General features: G+C 48.8%; 2 protein-coding genes across 4 annotated transcripts in view; one reads left to right on the top strand and one right to left on the bottom strand.

Moving 5' to 3' along the window:
* Positions 1-18,857, bottom strand: part of Atxn7 (ataxin 7) — a 94,634-nt gene that overhangs the window by 44,837 nt on the left and 30,940 nt on the right. For both annotated transcript variants that reach the window (XM_023705013.1, XM_023705011.1), the window contains exon 3: positions 3,415-3,519. In XM_023705013.1, coding sequence (XP_023560781.1) covers positions 3,415-3,519 — 105 coding nt within the window. The remainder of the gene's footprint in view (positions 1-3,414; positions 3,520-18,857) is intronic.
* LOC101579527 (endonuclease III-like protein 1) lies at positions 13,708-15,041 on the top strand. Of its 2 annotated transcripts, XM_023705015.1 has the most exons (3): positions 13,708-13,751; positions 13,852-13,929; positions 14,091-15,040. In XM_023705015.1, the coding sequence occupies exons 2-3, from the start codon at positions 13,915-13,917 to the stop codon at positions 14,649-14,651; spliced, it is 576 nt and encodes a 191-aa protein (XP_023560783.1). In that variant the 5' UTR covers positions 13,708-13,751; positions 13,852-13,914; the 3' UTR covers positions 14,652-15,040. The 2 variants fall into 2 exon arrangements, with proteins under 2 accessions (XP_023560783.1, XP_012373190.2); XM_012517736.2 differs by lacking the exons at positions 13,708-13,751; positions 13,852-13,929 and having other exon boundaries at positions 13,949-15,041.

Consider the following 18,857-nt stretch of genomic DNA (forward strand, 5'->3'; position numbering starts at 1 on the left):
ATGGAACTTGGGTTAGTCAGCACTGCCCCAAAAGGTGGCTTGCTGGCATTAAAAAAGCACGTGGCCCCTGGTTCTGTGGACAACAAGCTGCTCACCAGGTCATGACAACCTACCCTGCACCCTTTCACAGGCTGGGCCTGTGACTACAGCGGCGTCCCCAGCCCGGTCACTGGGATTAGGAGCTGCCTGTTGAACTGTTCAGTGACTGCTCACTTGTTCCTGAGTCACAGACGGAAGCCTGCAGCACTCAGATGCACAGGAGACTGCACACACTTCCTCAGAAGAATCAGATGGTCCCTTCCTCGGCAGGCTGGACTCCTCAGTACAAACGGCTCCTGACTTAGCATGCAGCTCAACTTCACCATTCTTGGTGAAGGCAGTACCGACTCGACAGAGACACAGAAACCTGTACTCTAGGAGCTCGCTTGTGTCCTGGCCGGTGACATGCACACGAGCCTCTCACGAGCACAGCATGGACAGCCCTGGCCACTGCAGGAGACAGCAGCTCTAAGCAGCAGTGAGCACAGGGGGACGTCTGCTGGGTTAGATGGATTGAATGCAATTTTGACTTCTGGAGTTTTCAAATTACAGTGGACTCACAGCAACAGAAAGCCAAGGAGCTTATGTACCTTAATGAACAGACTACAACAGTTACTTAGAAAGATTCTGAATTTCAGTGACATTTTGTGCTATTACTATCTATAAAAAAAGAGAATGCAAGAACTGCCCTTCCGAATTTCCACTGAGAAAGGAAGTTTTCCCTAAAATACTCCTATCGCAACCAGTCCTCAAGAACAGAAGAGAGCGTGGCAGCACTGGGATAGCTTTTGGCCTAGGGACCCTCCCCCTCTGTTTCTCCCAGGGCGAGGAGCGTACCTCCAGGGCACCCACAGCGTACCTGACCCTGTCACACAGCTCCTCGCTGTCCCCACCCACAGGTACCACTCTTCCTCCCACCTTTACTATCTCCCTGTAATATCAGCCTCAGCCCTCACCCAGTGGCTCTGTTGGTCCCCCTGTGTTGGACACTGGCAGAAATATGATTTTAAGATACTTTCCCCACTTCAACAGGACATTCTAGAGGGAAACAGGATATTCAAAACCTCCATACAAAATATTTAGTCAACACAGTGTGAAGCCCTCCTCAAGAAGGTGACAAGGAGGGTCTCTCTGCTAAGAAAGTCCAGGAAGAAGTACTACCTTTAAGTGTTTCCTCACACTGCCCTTCTCACGTGCTCTACCTGTCGATTCCCTGAAGCACCACCCAGTTGCGCCACTCTGGCTCTGAAACATTGGCAATGGGTCTCCCAACACTCGAGGGCAGGGGTTCTGCTGGCAAGGAGACCTGTTCCCGGCTCACCACGGATGGCTTTGTGTGGCACGTCTCTCACAGCTGGGATCCCCCATCTCTCAGTGTGCTCATGTCACCTGTGGCCACTCTGGGTCACCACATGGGCAGTGCACACGCAGCCCTGCCTATTTCTGTTGCAATGCTTCCCATTGCAAGGGGTTACAGATGACTAGAAACATTTTCCATGGGCACACAGTCCATGTTTAAAGACTGAGGAAAAGCAGCCACAGCTACTTTAATGTTGACATGCTAATATGAAGACTGGTTTCTCCAAGATGTGTCTGAACTGCTCACTGGGACGTGATCTGTGTTCCTCCTCACCCTTAAGGCCCTAGACTATTTCATGATTTTGCACACCTTCCTACCTAGAGCTCGTCTATGTGTCTTCTGTCCCCTTGTTTCTCAGTCTATTATGTGCTAGGCTTGCACTAGGGGCTTTACTGATGTTATTTCAGTTACCCCCTTCCCCTGGGAACCTAGGAGTTTCTTCTCTCCTCTGTACCATAAAAAGGAAATCAAGATTGGATAACTTGCTCAAAGTACAACAACAACAGCAACAACAACCTAACCTATAGTTCTCGTAGGCTGACGTGTCAATTTAGTTTGATCCAGTTTCAAAGGCTTTACTCCCAAATACTTGGCAACTCCCCTGCCCTAGCCTCTCACGACGACGGTGAGCAAAGCCATGGCAACTGACCCACTCTCGAGCTCGCTCTGGTGCTTTCCCAGGTGCACATTGGTAAGATCTAGTTCTTACTCCTTGGGGGAAATGCTGGGTGGTTGATTATGCTGTTGTAACTCTTAAGACAGCAGCAGTCACAAAAGGAAGCCCATGTACCTGCACATGGGCCTCACAGTGTTCCCAGCTCTCCTGTCCAGCAACTCTCAGCCCACTGTCATCTCTGGCCTCCGGACTCTCTTCATCTCCCGAGCTCTGTTCTCAGCAGACCAACCAGACAGAGCCGGGCTGCTCTCCTGTCACACCCTCCAACGCTCCAAGCTGCCTCTCACACAGACCCGGGACGAGGCCCCGTGCTGCCTCCTCCTGAGCAGCTTCTACCCCCTTTACTAAGCCTGCAGGTGCACTGGCCCCCCTGCGGTCTGGGTGCTGGCTCTGCGTTCCCTGTGGGAGCTCTTACTCCAGACAGCTATCTGCTGCTCTTTCTCTCTCTTTTTATGTGGCCAGCTCTGCCCACCCTGAGGGCAGGGTGCCACGGCACGTGGCGCTGGGGGTTGAACCATGGTCCCTGCACGCTTACCTACGCAGGCGCTTTAGACTGCCAAGCTATCTCACCAGCCCCTACTCCTCATTTGCAGCTCAGGCCCATGCTACCTCCTAAGATGTTTTCTTTTTCTTAAGATGAATGGATGGATGGAATGACTGATTTGGTACAGGGTCTTGCTACACAGCTCGGACTCCCAGTGATCCTCCTGGCTGAGCCTCCCCAGTGCCGGGATCACAGACCTGCACCCTGGGTTCCAGGCGCAGGAGGGCAGGCAGTCCTGGGGATTGAACCTGGGTCCCTGTGCTTGCCAGGCAGGCAATCAGACTGCCGAGCTATCTCCCCAGACCCTAAGATGGTTTTTTTATATACTCTTTCCACAGAAGAGTCTACTGTTTGTATGTTTCAGGCCTGCATTTATAAAAGCAGTGAGGAAAAAAAACTTGAAACTTTCAAAATCTCATTCCCTTAGGGGGAAAAAAGGGCCATACCACTGTGCCTTTAAATTGTGCATATACATTAATGTTTAAAACCCACTGAACTCACCATGGGTATTAAGGAAGAAACAAATCCATAACTACATTGGTAAGAATATTGCAAGCGAGAGCTTGTAAAACACACTTTCTCTAACTTCAGTTAAAACACAGAAAATGTGAATCACCTTTCAATAAAAATCACAAAATATTCACTCTCTGACAGGTATTAGCCCATTCTGTGAATCAGAAAGCCTATTTCCTGTGAGGGAGAGCTATGTCATCCCTAGGCAATCAATGACCTTCAGTGTCATCCTGCTTTACCTTTTACCTCCTAATAATGGTTTTTAAATGGTTAAGCACTTACCATAATGTGACTGAAATGCCTGCGGTTTGACAACCTGATTACAGTCGTTACACACCACCAAGTAGAAATCATCATGGGCTGGACAGAGACCAAATACTGGCATGTCTGCAACAAAGAAACAGAGCATCACTCACTCACCCGGTCGGTCACGGCTGAGATGAAGCCATTCGGAAGAATCACTTCTCTAAAGCAGCACACAAGGATAACTGTCAGGCCAGCTCAGAGCAGCTGGCGTGGCACTCCACCATTAGGCGGGAAATCAAAGGAGGCCAACAGAAAGACTTTACAAAGGGTTAAAATAAAATGCACCAAAAATTAATCTGGGGCATCACCGGCGAATCTATTAAAATACGAAGAATGAATACATCTGCACAATAAAACACCTTCAGATAAACTCTGTCAAAGCTATGGCAAAGTACAATTCACAAAGCCGTACTACCTAGTATTTTTAGTTGTTTAACCAGCCGTTCCATCCCCATCCTCTGGTTCCTGAGTCCTGTGAGCCAGTTGAGAACAGGGGCACGGATGTCCTTGCACAGTAAAATCGCTCCTTTTACCAGCATGTAACACAAAGGAAATTATTTTTAAACTGTTTTCTAGGTCACTGCAAGCCCTAGTCCTTGTACGTGCACACCGATGCCAGCAGGTCTTCAGGACAAGCTAAGCACCGCACATGGCTGCAGCTCAGCTGCCAGAGTGGGTCAGCAGGGGAGACCCCAACTTAGAATGCGAAAGTGAAACTAAACAGTCTGAACACAAGAAAACGGAAAGTCACACTAGAGTCCCAACCATGTTCCGATCAGCCAACCGTCCGCAACAATCTAGACTGGGTGTGGTGGTGCAGGCTTAGACACCCCCACACTCCAGGAGGCTGAGGCCAGGGTGGGCCTCAGCAATTTACTGAGATCCTGTCTCAAAGAAAGTAACACTGAGAGAGAACAGCTGGGGGTGGGAGCGCCTGTCTGGAATCGCAGCACCACTGAGGCAGGGGGCTTCAGAGCTCAAGGCCAGTCTGGACGACACACTGAGTCCCAGGCCACTGAGAGCTACATTGTGAGACTGTCTCAAAGAACTGCAATGGAACAGAGCCACCTTTAACTCTAAACCAGGCTAAAGGCTTAAACTTTCCATATGTCAAAACTAGTGAGTTTAGATATTTTACACTACATGCACTATTTAGAATAGGCAGCACATTTTAATTCAATAAATGTTTTAGTAAAACAAATGCTATGTTTAAAGGAGGAAAAAAGACCCAAATAACTGACTAGCATCTGCTTTCTTTCACAAAGAATTCACTTCACTTCCTCCATCTTGGGTGATCTTGATGTTTAGTTAAAAGAAAGAAGACGAGCCCTACAAAGATGCCAGGTGATGATAATCTCCTGCCTCTCAAAACTACTGATCTAAGAGGGACACATGGGTGTAGTTCAATGTGGTTGCTGGCTGCGGTGGCATCCAAGCAAGTGCTTATTCTACTGAGCCATGTCCCTGACCCCTCCCCCCACTTTTTTTTTTGGTGGAACTGGGAATTGAACTCAGACCCTTGCACTTGCCAGGGAAGCGCTTATTCTACTGAGCCATCTCCCTGGGCCCCACATGGGTGTAGTTCAGATCTTCTTAAATACTTTCTGTTACACCAGCATGCAGGGATAGCTGCCCATAAATCAAGACACTAATGAGCCCAACACCATTCGGATGCAGCTGCAGCCCAAGGAGCTTCTGTACTCGGACCCCGCTCCGGGCCGCCCGCGGAGCATCCTGCTCTTGGCCGCTGGCAGAGCTCACTCTGCCGCTGTCCACCACAAGCAGAGACAGACACATGCATGAGAAGAGGTGCTCTAAGGGCTCTATCCTGATGCACAACGACAGCTCTGACTCGTCCTTTCTGAAGAAGAGGGATGGCCTCTGCACAGTCCATCCAGGCTGCAACTCCAGTAGGCCTCTGACGGCACAGGGTGACCAGACAACGTAAGGAGCTTCTGGCAGGCTGCTTGCCCCTATGAGGAAGCGTCAGCATCTAGTGACTAAGAAGAGGCAGTGTGACATTCCTTGAGAGCAAGCGCACAAGAGTTAACCCAGGATGGGGGGGGGGGTGGCGCACCGTCCATGCAGCAGTATAAAATAAGTCATTTTTCATGGTGACTGTTTTTTTGGCATCACATTTCATTTTCAAAAATAAAAACTTAAGAGTAATTTATCCTAAGTTCCATTATATCTCTGTGCTCAATGTCTAAAGGAACTACTCAAAAGGAAAAATCCAAGATATAGAACTGTGAATTTATAATTTACAGTTGTAAATTATGTGATGTCTATAAACAAACAAGAAACTCATTTAATGAAATAAACTTAAAGTGAGTTTTATTAATTAAAGACTTAAAACCACTTTGACAGGCTGGTTTGTATAGTCAGTCTCTTTCAGTAGTCAACAAAGAACAAGACTGTTTAAAATGCATCACTTTGTCAGATACCATATAACTCTGGGGACTAGCTCACTGCTCCTTTAAAATAAGGCTGTAGGGGGCCAGGGAGATGGCTCAGTGGAATGGGTGCTTCCCTGGCAAGCGCAAGGACCTGAGCTCAACCCCCGGTTCTGCCAAAAAGAAAAAGGAAAAAAAAAAAAAAAAAAAAAAGGCTGTTTAGGGCCGGGGAGATAGCTCAGTAGAATAAAGTGCTTGGCTGGCAAGCACAAGGGCTTGAGTTCAATCCGCAAAAAAAAAAAAAAAAAAAAAAAAATGAAGGGCACAGATTCTTTGATTATTATAATGGGGTCAGGATTTGCTACAATGATGCCTACATAGAAAACTTTATTTTTTTGCCCTTTATTTTATTTTTGGTTCCTGATATTTTTATGAGGCTAACAGTAAAACTAAGAGGGTAAGGGACATTCTGTAAGGGGCTAGGAAACTATACTTCCATAAACATTTCCGTTTCTTCCTCAATGACTGAAGATCGTTTGCAATTGGTAACAATGTGCTAGGCACTCTTTATATGGCTTATCCTGCTTCTTTCAGAGCCTGACTTTTACTAAACCAACTAGGGCCAGAGAGAGCTCAGCAGATGAAGCGCCTGCTTAGGCAAGTGCAGAGGTAGTAGTCCCTGGCACTACTTGCCGTGCTGGCCCCGGGTGCACTGAGCCGACAACAGAGTCCGAGCGTGGTGGTGCACGCCTGTAATCCCAGTGCTGGGGAGGCTGAGAACAGCAGGATCACTACGAGTTTGAGCTGTGTAGTGAGATGCTGCACAAACAAGAATAAAAATTAATTAATTAGCTGTATTAATGTACGCATCACTGCGTTTGCTGAGACGCTGCCAGCATGCACACGTCAGGCGCCCCTCTCGCTCCTCCCTTTCCATCCTCGCCCTTCTCCCACCGCTACAGCCACATCCCATTCATTTCTAACAAGGACTCTACCATGTCATTCTCATCTTACCTCTGAAGAAATGAACTTACTCAATCGCACCTACCAAGAAAGAAGCACAGTCAGAACTCAGGCTTGTGGGACCTACAGATTCCGTTTTTAACCTCTCCTTAGAACACTACATCTTCCCACACAGAGCATGTGTGATGTGTAACAGACACACAGAACGGGAGGAAGTACGGGACACAAGGATCTGGCTCACCGTATTTTATGATACTGAGGATGTGGTATGAAAATCTAAAGCAGCTTGAATTTTAGCTTTCTAAATTCTTTACTTTCAGTTATCTGTATTTGGAAACAAGCTAGAGAATATGAAATAATTTAAATAAAATGTCTTTTGCAAAGAAAAAGAGTTCTATATTCTTTTTCTGTACTGGGACAGTCCAGGGACCTTAGCAACAAGAACAGTGTGGAATATAGTGGCAACAAAAGCAAATGAAGGGGCTTGGGAGATAGTTCAGTAGAATAAGCACTTGCCTGGCAAGCACAGTGTCCTGAGTTCAATCCCCAGTTCCACAATAAATAAAGGAATAAAAACAAAATAATATGTGAGCGGCAATATATACGGTTCCGAATATTTCTACATTCAGAATCAGCCCACCCACATACTAACCCAAACACAGAGAAAATTTCAATTTATGTAAGAAAAAAAGGCCCATTTAATAAAAATGAAGCCATTATTGAACATAAAAGTTTACAAAATGCAACTTAAATATGTATTTGGAAATTTACAGTCTTAAAATTACGCTTTGGCTTTATAGATCTGGAACTAACTTGGGTGGACGGGCTGCTACTGCTGTGTGGGCCGGAGCGCTTTCTCGGGATGTGGCCGGCCCTGTCCCTGGTGAGTATGCCACGATGTGCCCTGGGAGCCCCTGGCCAACCGGCCGCGAAGCGCTCGGCTGAGCACTGGGACACAGGAGCACACACGTGCAGAAGCAGCACAGTCCCACCAGGCCAGTGAGCCCTTGCCCAAAGCAGGCCTCCGCAGTGGTGGATGCGCTTGGTTAACTGTGATGGTGCCATATCCGCGAGGAAGACTGTGCCCACCGCCAGCTGAACTTACATCGCAGCAACCCCTTCACCTCTGCAAGGTCTTGAGCGCCTCCCTTCTCGTCCCAAAGACTCCCACACGAGCACAAGTCAGCTCCACCTGCAAGTCCCTCCAGGGCCCGAGCCCAGCTCCCCTTCAGGCACTCTGGATTCCCTCCACGAGCACGCAGAGGCTGTGCGGAAGCAGTGGGCATCCTGAGGCTGCTGCTCGCCAGCAGGCGCTAGGTACCTGGACTGTAGGCCACTCTTGGGCCACTCTCTTCCTGCAACCTCCCTGAACTGTTCCTTCATGCACCCAACACCGGTGCTCACAGTGTATCCCTCACTGGGAGCTCCACAGGGGAGAAAAACACAAAGTCTAGGCAGGGAAGGGAGCACTCTGAAGGCTCCTCGGCAGTCTCCCACGGCCCACAAGGCGGAAAGCATGCACTGCACCACGCCACGAGGAAGCGCACCTCGGCTCTGGATTTCAGGCAAGATGCGGATCTGGGCCTGCTAGACTCAAGCCCAGACAACTTGTAGTTATTTGCCTGAATCAGCCTCCTTCAAGCCATGCTCCGGGCCACTGCCTGAGAGCAGGCCTGGGTCCTCTGCTCACAGGCGTCCCAACAAGCAGAGCATCTCCTCTCCCACTCCCTCCCATCCCTCAGAACGAGAGCCTGCCTTGTTTAACCCTACCTTGGTCAGAACAGTTTGGTGGCACTAGAAACCTTTCCCTCTCTGTTCGCTGGAATTCCTACCCCGTCAGCAGTGCAGAATGGCAAGGTTCATCTGGGAATCTGGTGCACACCTCTACCATAGCTTGCTCATGTTCAATCCCATTCCCCCACCCCCCGCCCCACTCATTACCGCCTTGTGAATGAAGATAAATGACAACATCAGACTACCTGGAGAGACCCTGCCCCTCGCACAGCCCCGGCCCTGAGAAGGAAGCTCCTACTGTCTTTGCGAGGTACCTGGCATCTGGAACTGTTTCGTAGCTTCTACTTCCTCTGAGAATGAGACCTAGGACACCTGACCTAGCCTGCGGGGCCCAGACAGCCTGGCCCTGGCAGGACCTCGCTTCTGAAGATCCTCCTGTGGCTTGCTACTTTTCCTGACCCCGTCTTACCCTCAACTCAGGCCCTAAGAGAACTGGCTGGGCCCGGGCCTGTCGTGTGGGTCCAGCACACTGACCAACCTGGCCACACCACCAGCACCGTTCACCCTGCCCCCAGCTCCATGAGCCTTTACCCGCTCCTGAGAGATGTTTCACATCTGTCCTGTACTCTGCTCTCATGACGGCGCCCAGCCTGGCTGACACAGGCAGCAATGACTGAACACTAGATGGAGAAAAACTGAAATACTCCATCGTATGTCACACTATTGTGCCGCAAGGCCACACCATTTAGTGACATGTGGCCAACTGTTGAAACTGAGCGTACCACGCAGTGAGACCGACACTCAAGCGCAGGTCTTAGGCACATGGTCCCACACCGCACAGTTTCAGGTATCATTTCCATGCTTCAGGGTCTGGTTTTCAAAACTGTACACTGGCACATTGTTATTCATTTACTTACTTTGATTCCTTGAAACAGGATCTTACTATGTAGCACAGGCTGGCTTCTAGCTCATTCTGTAGCCCAGCCTGGCTTTGGACTCTAGGACCCTCCTGGGTCAGCCTCCTGCGCACTCGGGTCACAGGCGTGCGCCGTCATGCCTGGCAGAAATGCTTTGGTCATGGAGATTAATTTTGCAGTCAGACCGTTTGGGCTTGAAGCCCTGCTCTGCCCTGCACAGGCTGCGCGAGTGGAGCTAGGCGACTTAGCCACTCCGAACCTGCTTCCTTGTCTGTAACATCCAGGGGCACCTGGTGCTGAGCACACAGCAGACTGTGACAGTTACAGGTAACACCCACAGAAACCACACACACTAGAAACGCCTGTCGCAAGGGTTCATCTCCTTTGCTAACTAATCTCACAGGACACTGACCACTGTAGAAAGTGGGCTGAGCCCTCAAGTGGCCTACTGCTGCCACTGACCACGTGCCACTCTGTAGGCCACATGGGAGCAGCAAGGACTACAAATCAGGGACCCATGCACAGGGCCAGTCCTCCCTGCAAGCGGGGGAGACCCCAAGCAAACAAGCCATAACTTCCTGGTGGGCCAAATGGGGGTGCAGGACGGGCCCCCCAAAGGCTAACACAAAAGTCAGAGTGCTACACAGCCACTCCACAGCTCCTTCCCCCCTCGTGCTGCTGCACTGGGCAATGCGTAGAGGAGCAAGGTGCGGAGTGGAAGGAGCCCACTGCTGTGGCATCAGAGCGAAGTTAGAGGCGCAGTGTGCACACCCAGGGGGGCGTGTGCACAGCCCCCAGTCCTAGAGCTGTCCTGCACGTGCACCTCCTCCTCTGCACAGGTAAAGTCACAGCCCCTACTCCCGGCCCTAGAAGACTTACAAACACCCGCAGAAAGCTCAGGACAGTGCTGGGCCCAGTAAGCACGGCGGAAGTGGGACTGTTCATTGCTGTCCTGCATCACCCTCCTCTGCTCCTTGGGATAAAAGTGGCCAAGAGCCCGGGGCTGCCCACTCCCCAGCGCTCACCCTGCTCCTCTCTCCAGTAACTAGAGTGATGCTTCAGGATCACAAGTGCCGCGTGGTGCACCGAAACGTCCCTCTGGCTCTCCAGTGTCACCAGGATGAAAGCCAGGCTGAGCTCTGCTTGACGCCTGCAACCTGAAGACAGTGTCCTCTCCTTTCCATTCAGGAATTCTGACCTCGGCAGTGACAGCACCACCACCTCTGGGCCCTGGCTAATTCTGCTTGCTCTGTTCGGAAGGCTCTGCCTGGCTGGCTTCGCTGCAGCTTGAATTTCCTTGAGGAAGCTTTCCCTGACCCCAGTCTGGGGCAGGCCCTGTCTGCATGGCTACCAGCTCTCCCTTCTCCACGGAGTCTCTCCAGGAGGCAGGCTGCTGCTCAGTGTGTGTCTGGTGTGCAGCAGGTTCTCCACAGAAGGGCTTCGAGACCAGCCTCTGCCTCCATACTGCCCGTTGTGCACTACAACCCATCACTCAGGAGAGGCGTGACCTGGGAAGGGGCTCCACAGAGGGCAGCGCCGCCAACGGACAGCACAGCGCACAGTGCAGGCAGCTTAGGAGTCTCTCACACGGCTCTTCCACTGTGAGCGAGCCCTCACCAGCTCAGCTGGAGCACCAAGGGCCCCACTCTGGAAGTGCGTGAGCAAATCCTCACAGAGCCTCACCTGCCTTACTGCCACTCCCCCAGTGAGCTGTGCAGCCCGGGGCAGGGCACACGCTCCAAGGACACAGTTACCTGGCTCTCACCTTTAGGTCTACAAGGTCTGCATCTGAGAAATCATGAAAACAACGGGACCTCAGACAACTGTCACACTGAATGGGACGGGCCACAAAGAAGGTTTGCTTGCTCTGTCTAAACACAGTTAGCAGAGTATCAGGGCTCAAGGGGAATGGCATTCCTGGTGGTCACCATCATTCTGGGTTACACATGCACTCTTCTAACTCGGTGCAACACGCCAGTCCTTCTTTTGCTCACATGGAATGCAAAAACCCCACTTCCCTTACAGCTAAGAACAGTAAGAGTGGAGCGGCACTGGCTACTGACTGACTCGAATGTTGCTCAGTGATTAACCTTCCAATTGTTCAAGAGGAAAGAGGAAGGAGGGTGAATGAAAGGGGAAAGAATGAGGGGAAAGGGAAAAACAAGACTACTAGTTTCCCTAAGTTCGCTAAAAAGAAAGGCTTGCACTGATATTGCCTGGAGAATTTTTATACCCATATCTTGTACTCCGAGTTAACTACTTTGAAGACAACAATATATATTAACTATTGTTCTTCTATTGTTTGAAACTGTGTTTTCTTCTTTCTGTAAAATAAAAAATGATTAGTGTTCTACAAAGTATATTAAACTTAAAATAAATAAACTGTATTAGGTATATTCCCCAACCATAAATGAATCAAACTAGAAATCAGTAGTGGAAAGGTAATAGAAAAAAAAAAAAATCAATGAATAAATGCAAACTAAAGAAAATACTTCAAATAACCATTAGTCAAACAGAAAGTCACAAGAGAAATGAAATGCACTGAAACTGAACGAAAAAAGATAATGCAAAACTTTCTGGGCGTGCTTGCTTCATCAGTACATACACTAAAAAACTTGTACGATGGCACAAAAGCAGGGAAGGTTGTAGCGCTACGTGCTTATAGTAAAGAGGAAAAGTTTCAAAGTAGTAACCTAATTTTATAACTTAAGGGCAAATTATACCCATATCAAGCAGAAGGAAAAAGATAATAGTACAGAAATAATTTTTTAAAAAACTCCAAGGAAAAACAATGAGACAAAAAACTGGTTCTTTGAAAAGATCAATACAGTTGGCAAATCTTATGCAAGACTGTGTTTAGTCCCAGGACATAATGAAGGCTAATCAATATTAGAAAACTACATGTGATACATGACCTTACCCGGAGAAAAAGGAGAAGCCACATGACCACGTCAGTGGGTGCTGCACAACGACGGGGACGGGGACGACGTTCTCCCACTCATGACAAAAGAAGGGAGGAAGGAGGAGGCAGGAGGAACAGGAGGGAAAAGGAAAGGAAGGTCGGCAAGACCAGGGGAAGGCCAGACGGAAAAGACGACTAGCAGAGAACTTCCTCCGTGTGGTATCTACAAGGGTACCTGGCCTTAGGACACAGTGGCACAGCACTTGCCTGGCAAGCCCAAGGTCCTGGGTTTGATTCCCAATACTAAAGGAAAAACAAAAACGTATAGCTGGCATACTTTATGGCAGAAAAATGCTTTTTCTTCTAAGATCCAACAACAAAACAAGAACATCTGCTCTTAATACAGTTAATACAGCTATATATAATAGCTGAAGTTCTAGCTGGAGAGAAAAAGTGGAAAAAAAAAAGTAAAAGCCAAGTGTGGTAGCACATGCCTGTGAGCATCTGGAAGGCTGAGGCAGGAGGGCTGCCATGAGTTCAAGGCCGGCCTTCCTAGTGAGGCCTCATCTCAAACAAAAACAGCCCGCCAGCCAAATGCACAGCCAGCCAGGGACAAACAGAAAGAAATCAAAAGATTACATCCTGAGGGAAGAAATTAGCTTCTCTCTTTTTGCAAGTGACATTGCGGTCTAGTCAGGGAGTCCCTAAGGAATCTAAAAACTTCTCCTGGTGCTTGAGCACACCAAGCTGACAGGACACGCAGTGTCTTAGCCCAACATGTGGCGCAAGCCTGGACTGCAGCCGCTTGGGAGGCCGAGGACCACGGGAGCCGTGGCGGCTAGGCCAGCCTGGGCGGGCAGCAGAGACTTCGGCATGTCCCCTGTAGGCCAGCAAGGAACCAGGAGAGGAGAGGTTAGCTGGCAGCCGTCACCCGACACAGCACCTAGAGGTTTCTGCTTTCTGCTGCAGCGAAGCCTAATGCAGTGGCCCCACCTGGGATGAACGTGTGAACAAGAGAGCTGCAGCCTTCACAAGTACCGGGCACGGCATCAAGAAAGGTAACTAGCTCCCATTAGAGCGGTCTCTAAGCACTCCCACTAGGAACATGCCCCAAAGCTCAGGGACAAGCCAACAGAACGCCTCCAGTGGCTCAAGTTCCGGAGCGGGAAGGAAGCTCTTCAGCTTCCTCCTTAACAGTCACAGCAAGAGACAAGGTGCATGCAGTGGTACACGCGCCTGCAGAACACGCCTTCGGAGCCGCCAGGGTACAGCAGCTGGTCCGCCCAGCACACACGTGCCTTTTAGCAGGACTCTGGTGACTTACATGCACGCCTGAAAAAGCATTAAAAACAGAGCACCGGCGGCTGGAAGGCGTGCTCAGCCGCACCAGACATGAAAGCGGCGGTGAGGATGGTGACTCGCAGCCAGAGCCGAGCAACTGGCTTTGGGTCGCTGGGAAATGGGGAAGAACCCCCGCCGCCTGGGAACCGAGAGGTGGCTGCAGAAGAAAGAAAAAAACACAGGCCTGTGAAACGACAGCGGAAGGTGCAGAAACTGCACGTGGCCTATGAGGCCTCAGATGGTGAGAAAAACGAGGGGACTGACCCCCTTGAGGTGACAGTTTGGGAGCCACGGGACTGGAAGCAGGAGCTAGCCAATATCCGCACCATGAGAAGCAGGAAGGATGCACCTGTGGACCAACTAGGGGCTGAGCACTGCTATGACTCCAGTGCCCCACCCAAGGTACGAAGATACCAGGTGCTGCTAGCTCTGATGCTTTCCAGCCAGACCAAAGACCAGGTGACAGCAGGCGCCATGCAGCGACTTCGGGCCCGGGGTCTGACAGTAGACAGCATCCTGCAGACAGATGACAACACGCTAGGCAAGCTCATCTACCCTGTGGGATTCTGGAGGACCAAAGTAAAGTTCATCAAGCAGACGAGTGCCATTCTGCAGCAGCACTACAATGGGGACATCCCAGCCTCTCTGTCAGAGCTGGTGGCACTGCCAGGCGTCGGGCCCAAGATGGCACACTTAGCTATGGCTGTGGCCTGGGGTATTGTGTCAGGCATAGCAGTGGACACACACGTGCACAGAATTGCTAATCGACTGAGGTGGACCAAGAGAATGACCAGATCCCCTGAGGAGACCCGCATTGCCCTAGAAGAGTGGCTGCCCAGGGAGCTATGGAGTGAGGTCAACGGGCTATTGGTGGGCTTTGGCCAGCAGATCTGCCTGCCCGTCCATCCTCGCTGCCAGACTTGCCTCAACAAGACCCTTTGTCCTTCTGCCCAGAGCTTCTAAGGGCCATGAGGCTTCAGCTTGGGTCCTGTTGTTGCTGTTACCTATGAAGTGCCTTTGGGGAGGGGGTCACAACCTGTGTAATAAAGCTTGGGGATTGTTTGTAACTAATGTCTGACTATCTACAGGATCTGAGGGCAGCCAGGAAGCATGTGTGTATACTGCTCATGGGTGTTAGGCTGGGTTTCCTGGGAGAATATGACAGCCCATGCTGTGTACTCACAGAGAAAAGAAATAGTGACAGCCAGCTGCTAGGAAGCCTACAGTAAGTCTCTGACTTACAAACATCCGAGTTGTGAACTTTCAGATAGGAAGGGACCTCACATTGTGAACATTCATAGGTGGGAACAAATCATGGAAATAGTTCACATGCCTACATTTGTACTTACTGTACATGTGTTAAGGTAACTGTAAAAGTAAAAATAGTTTACAGTAAAAAAAAAAAAAAAAAAAAAAAAAAAAAAAAAAAAAAAAAACAGAGCACCTTTAAAATCAGTGTTACCAACTTGGAGAAACTATCTGTTACCACAACAGTCTACACTTTTTCCAATGTATCCATCTATCAAACACATTTAGAGTATCTACTGTGTTCCAAAGTAAACCAGCTTTGCATTCTGGGATAAGTCCCACTAAGTTACGGCACATAACCTTTCTATATGTTGTTGGATTTGGCTTGTCAGCATTCTGTTAAAGATTTGTGTTTCTGTGCTCGAGTGTGACCATCAGTCCCAACACAGCACCTATGGTGGATTACAAATATCTAGATCAGTCAACAGCAAGTCCAGGAGGCCAGGGAGATAGCTCAGCGGAGTAAGTGCTTGCCTGGCAAGCACAAGGTCCTCAGTTAGATTCCCAAGAAGTATCACAAGAGGAGAGGGGAGGGAAGGAGAGGGGAGGGGAGGGGAGAGGGGAGAGGAGAGAGGAGAGAGGGGAGAGAGGGGAGAAGAGGGGAGAAGGGGGAGAGAAGAACAGAGGAGGAGGAGGAGGAGGAAGAGGAGGAGGAGGAGGGGAGAGGAGAGAAGGGGAGGGGAGGGGGGGGGTGGGGGGGACCGGCTAAATAGTTCAGTGGATTAAAGCGCCTGCAAGCAGGCACAAGGGTCAAGGGTTCAGTCCCCAGGGCTGCTGTACCAGCCCCACCCCTGGGGCGTGCTGAGATGGCAAATGAGACTGGACATGGAGGTATGTGCCTGTAACCCCAGCTCTTGGGAGGCTGTAAACAGATAGATCACTATGAGTCTGATCTAGTAGTGTGACCCTGAACATCCTGTAGACTCTTCCCTAAAAAATATTAAAAAAAAAAAAAACCCAAAACCCAAAATCTTACAAAAATGTATTTAAAAACACACGTCCAGGTGGTCTGTGACGGCACTGCCGTGGCACGTGCAGATGGGAACGGAGGTCTCTCGCCCCTTCCTCTCTAGCCGCACTGCTTCTGGGCCACAGTGTTTCTGTCTTGAAACCAGTAGGCTGCAGACTGAATCCTGGAAACCACAAGCAAATTAACCTCTCTTTTCTTGCGTGATGAGTCAGGTCCTGTGCCTCATGATGGAAAAGTGGACCACTACAGAAGAGACGCTGGCCCCTGGTACAGTGTCTGCACTGTCTTCACCTAGTTCTTACATCAAGATGACTGGATTTGAGGAATCAGGTAAAGTGTTCTTTCCTTTTCTATTTTTCAGAAAACTTCACAGAGGATCGGTTAGTACCAAACCTTTATGTATTTCTAAGAATTTACAGGCAAAGCCATTTAAACCTGGGGCCTTCCTAATGAGAGGTTTTAAAGTCCCTAATTGAAATTACTGATTACAGCTCTGGATTCGTTTTATCTAGGTCATCCAGTGTGTTAGTAAAAAGGGTGCTCACAGAATTCCAAGATAATCCTTACTTCTGCAAGGTCAGGAGTGATGTGACCTCTGATTTATTTATTTATGTATTTGAGACCGCCTTGTTATATAGTACAGGCCACCTCAAACTTGTGGTGGTCCTCCTGAGTGTGCCAGCAGGCCAGACTGTTTCTCATTTTCTTCATGTGTGTGACATGTCATGTCCCACTGAAGGTTTGCCTCTTTTACTGGTATTGTCCATTCAAGTAAAATTTTTGGTTTGATTTTTTGTTTTCCTATTCTTTGGTCATTTGGATAGACAGACAGATGTAATAACATTCTGTATATACAAAACATTCTTTTTTCTGTTTGTCTTTGGTTTAGCTTACTTCTCTATAGTTCCTTCAAATGAAATGTCATGTTTATTATTTTTTTTTTTATTTTTTGCAGTATTGGGGACTGAATTCAGGGTCTTGTGCTTGACAGGCAGGTGCTTATTCTACTGAGCTATCTCCCTGGCCCTGAAATGTCATGTTATTGATCTGACTTCTTTCTCTTCAATACAATGGTCTTTAGCTACACATTTTCCCTTCAGCTACCACTACTTTAGCAATGCTCTGATTTTGGCTTGATGTGTTCCACTTTTATTAATCTCAGAACATTTTCCAATCTCTTCTCTGCTCATCACTTATTTATGAGTATGCTGTTTCCACATATTTGTGAACATTACAACTTATGTTTTTCTTTTTAATATTACTACTCTGTGATTACAAAATACACCCTGTGCTGATGATTCTACTCCTTCTGTCTGTATTGAGGCTTCACCACAGTTGGTATGCATATAGCAATGGTTTTGCCACTGTTGGTTATGTCCAGGTAGGTGTTATTCAAGCCCTCTCTACTCGTGTTGGTCTACCCCATTACCGTACCAATTCTGTACAACAGGGTGTAAAGTCTGTAACGCTGACTGCTTAATTGCCCATTTGTCTTTGTGCTCTTGGCCCTCAGTATATTAGGGCTCTGCTGGAAGACGCAAACACCTTGAAGACAGTTAGCTCCTGCCGTGGGAAGTGGTTCCCCCTACAGTGCGGGCACTAGGAAGGCCGAGACGGGCGGAGGACCAAGCCCAGCAGGGCCGGATCAGCCTGGACAGCACGGCAAGACCCCATCTCAAAGAACAGTGTACAAAAAACGTCTCTTCTTTCTCCTGGATGAACTAAAACACTCAGGATTTCAAAACCTTTTATTATAAAGTCTATTTTGTTACTAGTATAGCTGTTTACCTCTTTTTTGACTACTGGTTGCACTGTATAAGTTTTTTAACAGAGGTATGAGACAAGGCCTCCTTTTTTCTTTCTTGGCACCAGGGATCGGATTCAGGATCTTGCACTTTTCCAGCAGGTGCTGATGCCGCTCAGCTGTCTCCCCAGTCCCTAGCACACCATTTTAGCTCATTTTTTCTCCCCTTATTTATTAAATTATGTTTTTGGTAGCTGTTCTGCAGGATACAATTAACACTTTAATCTCAAATAACCTAGTCTGAATTAAGAACAAGCTAATTTGTTTAAGACCTAAAACTACAAAACTATCAGGGAAAAAAAAAAAAAAAAAAGAAAGAAACACTTCCAGATATTAGTATAGCAGTACCTTGTTTCACAAACTTAACTTTTTTCTCAATTCTGGTCACAAACTGAACTGGGTAAGAACTGAATCAAGTTCAGCGGTTAGGTTCAATGTGGGCCTCGTGGGGAAACTTGGTCAGGTCTTGTCCAGTTTGGTTTGTGACCAGAATCGGAAAAAAAATTAAATCTGTGAACCAAGGTACTACTGTACAGTGAATACCGATTTGGGCAAGAACCTCAAAAGCACAGGAATCAAGAGTTAAAACAGATACACGAGACTATAGCAAACCAAGCAGCTTTCTGCACAGAGCAGAAAACAGCAGGGTGAGGAGACAGAGAAAGGGGAACTGCTCTTGGGCTGCTGCAGGACTGAGAATCATGGCAGTAATTACGAAAAGCTGGCGCGGAAGTCCCTCAGGCAGTGAAAAGGAAGGACCACAGGCCCCGCTAGCTCACTGGCGGGCCTGACAGCAAGGAAACAGCCAGCGCGCCAAGGGACGCCTGCACACAGCCAGGACAGAGATCACGGCACCGCGTGCTTCAGCCACACGGACGCCACTGCAGGGTGTCCTTTTGCTGCTGGGAACCGAATCCAGGGTCTTCCACTGAACTGCACCTCAGCCCAATCTGTTCTTCAATCTCTCCACCTGATCACTGCAGTCTGTGGGACATGGTACCACTTCTCAGGAAAGGTGGCTGGGGAAGCGCCACCTCATTCTTCCATCCCTCCCTCCCTCCCTGCCTTCCTTCTCCCTGCGAAGCCT

Source organism: Octodon degus, unplaced genomic scaffold (genome assembly GCF_000260255.1).
Source record: "Octodon degus isolate 3935 unplaced genomic scaffold, OctDeg1.0 scaffold00210, whole genome shotgun sequence".
Lineage (NCBI taxonomy): Eukaryota > Metazoa > Chordata > Mammalia > Rodentia > Octodontidae > Octodon > Octodon degus.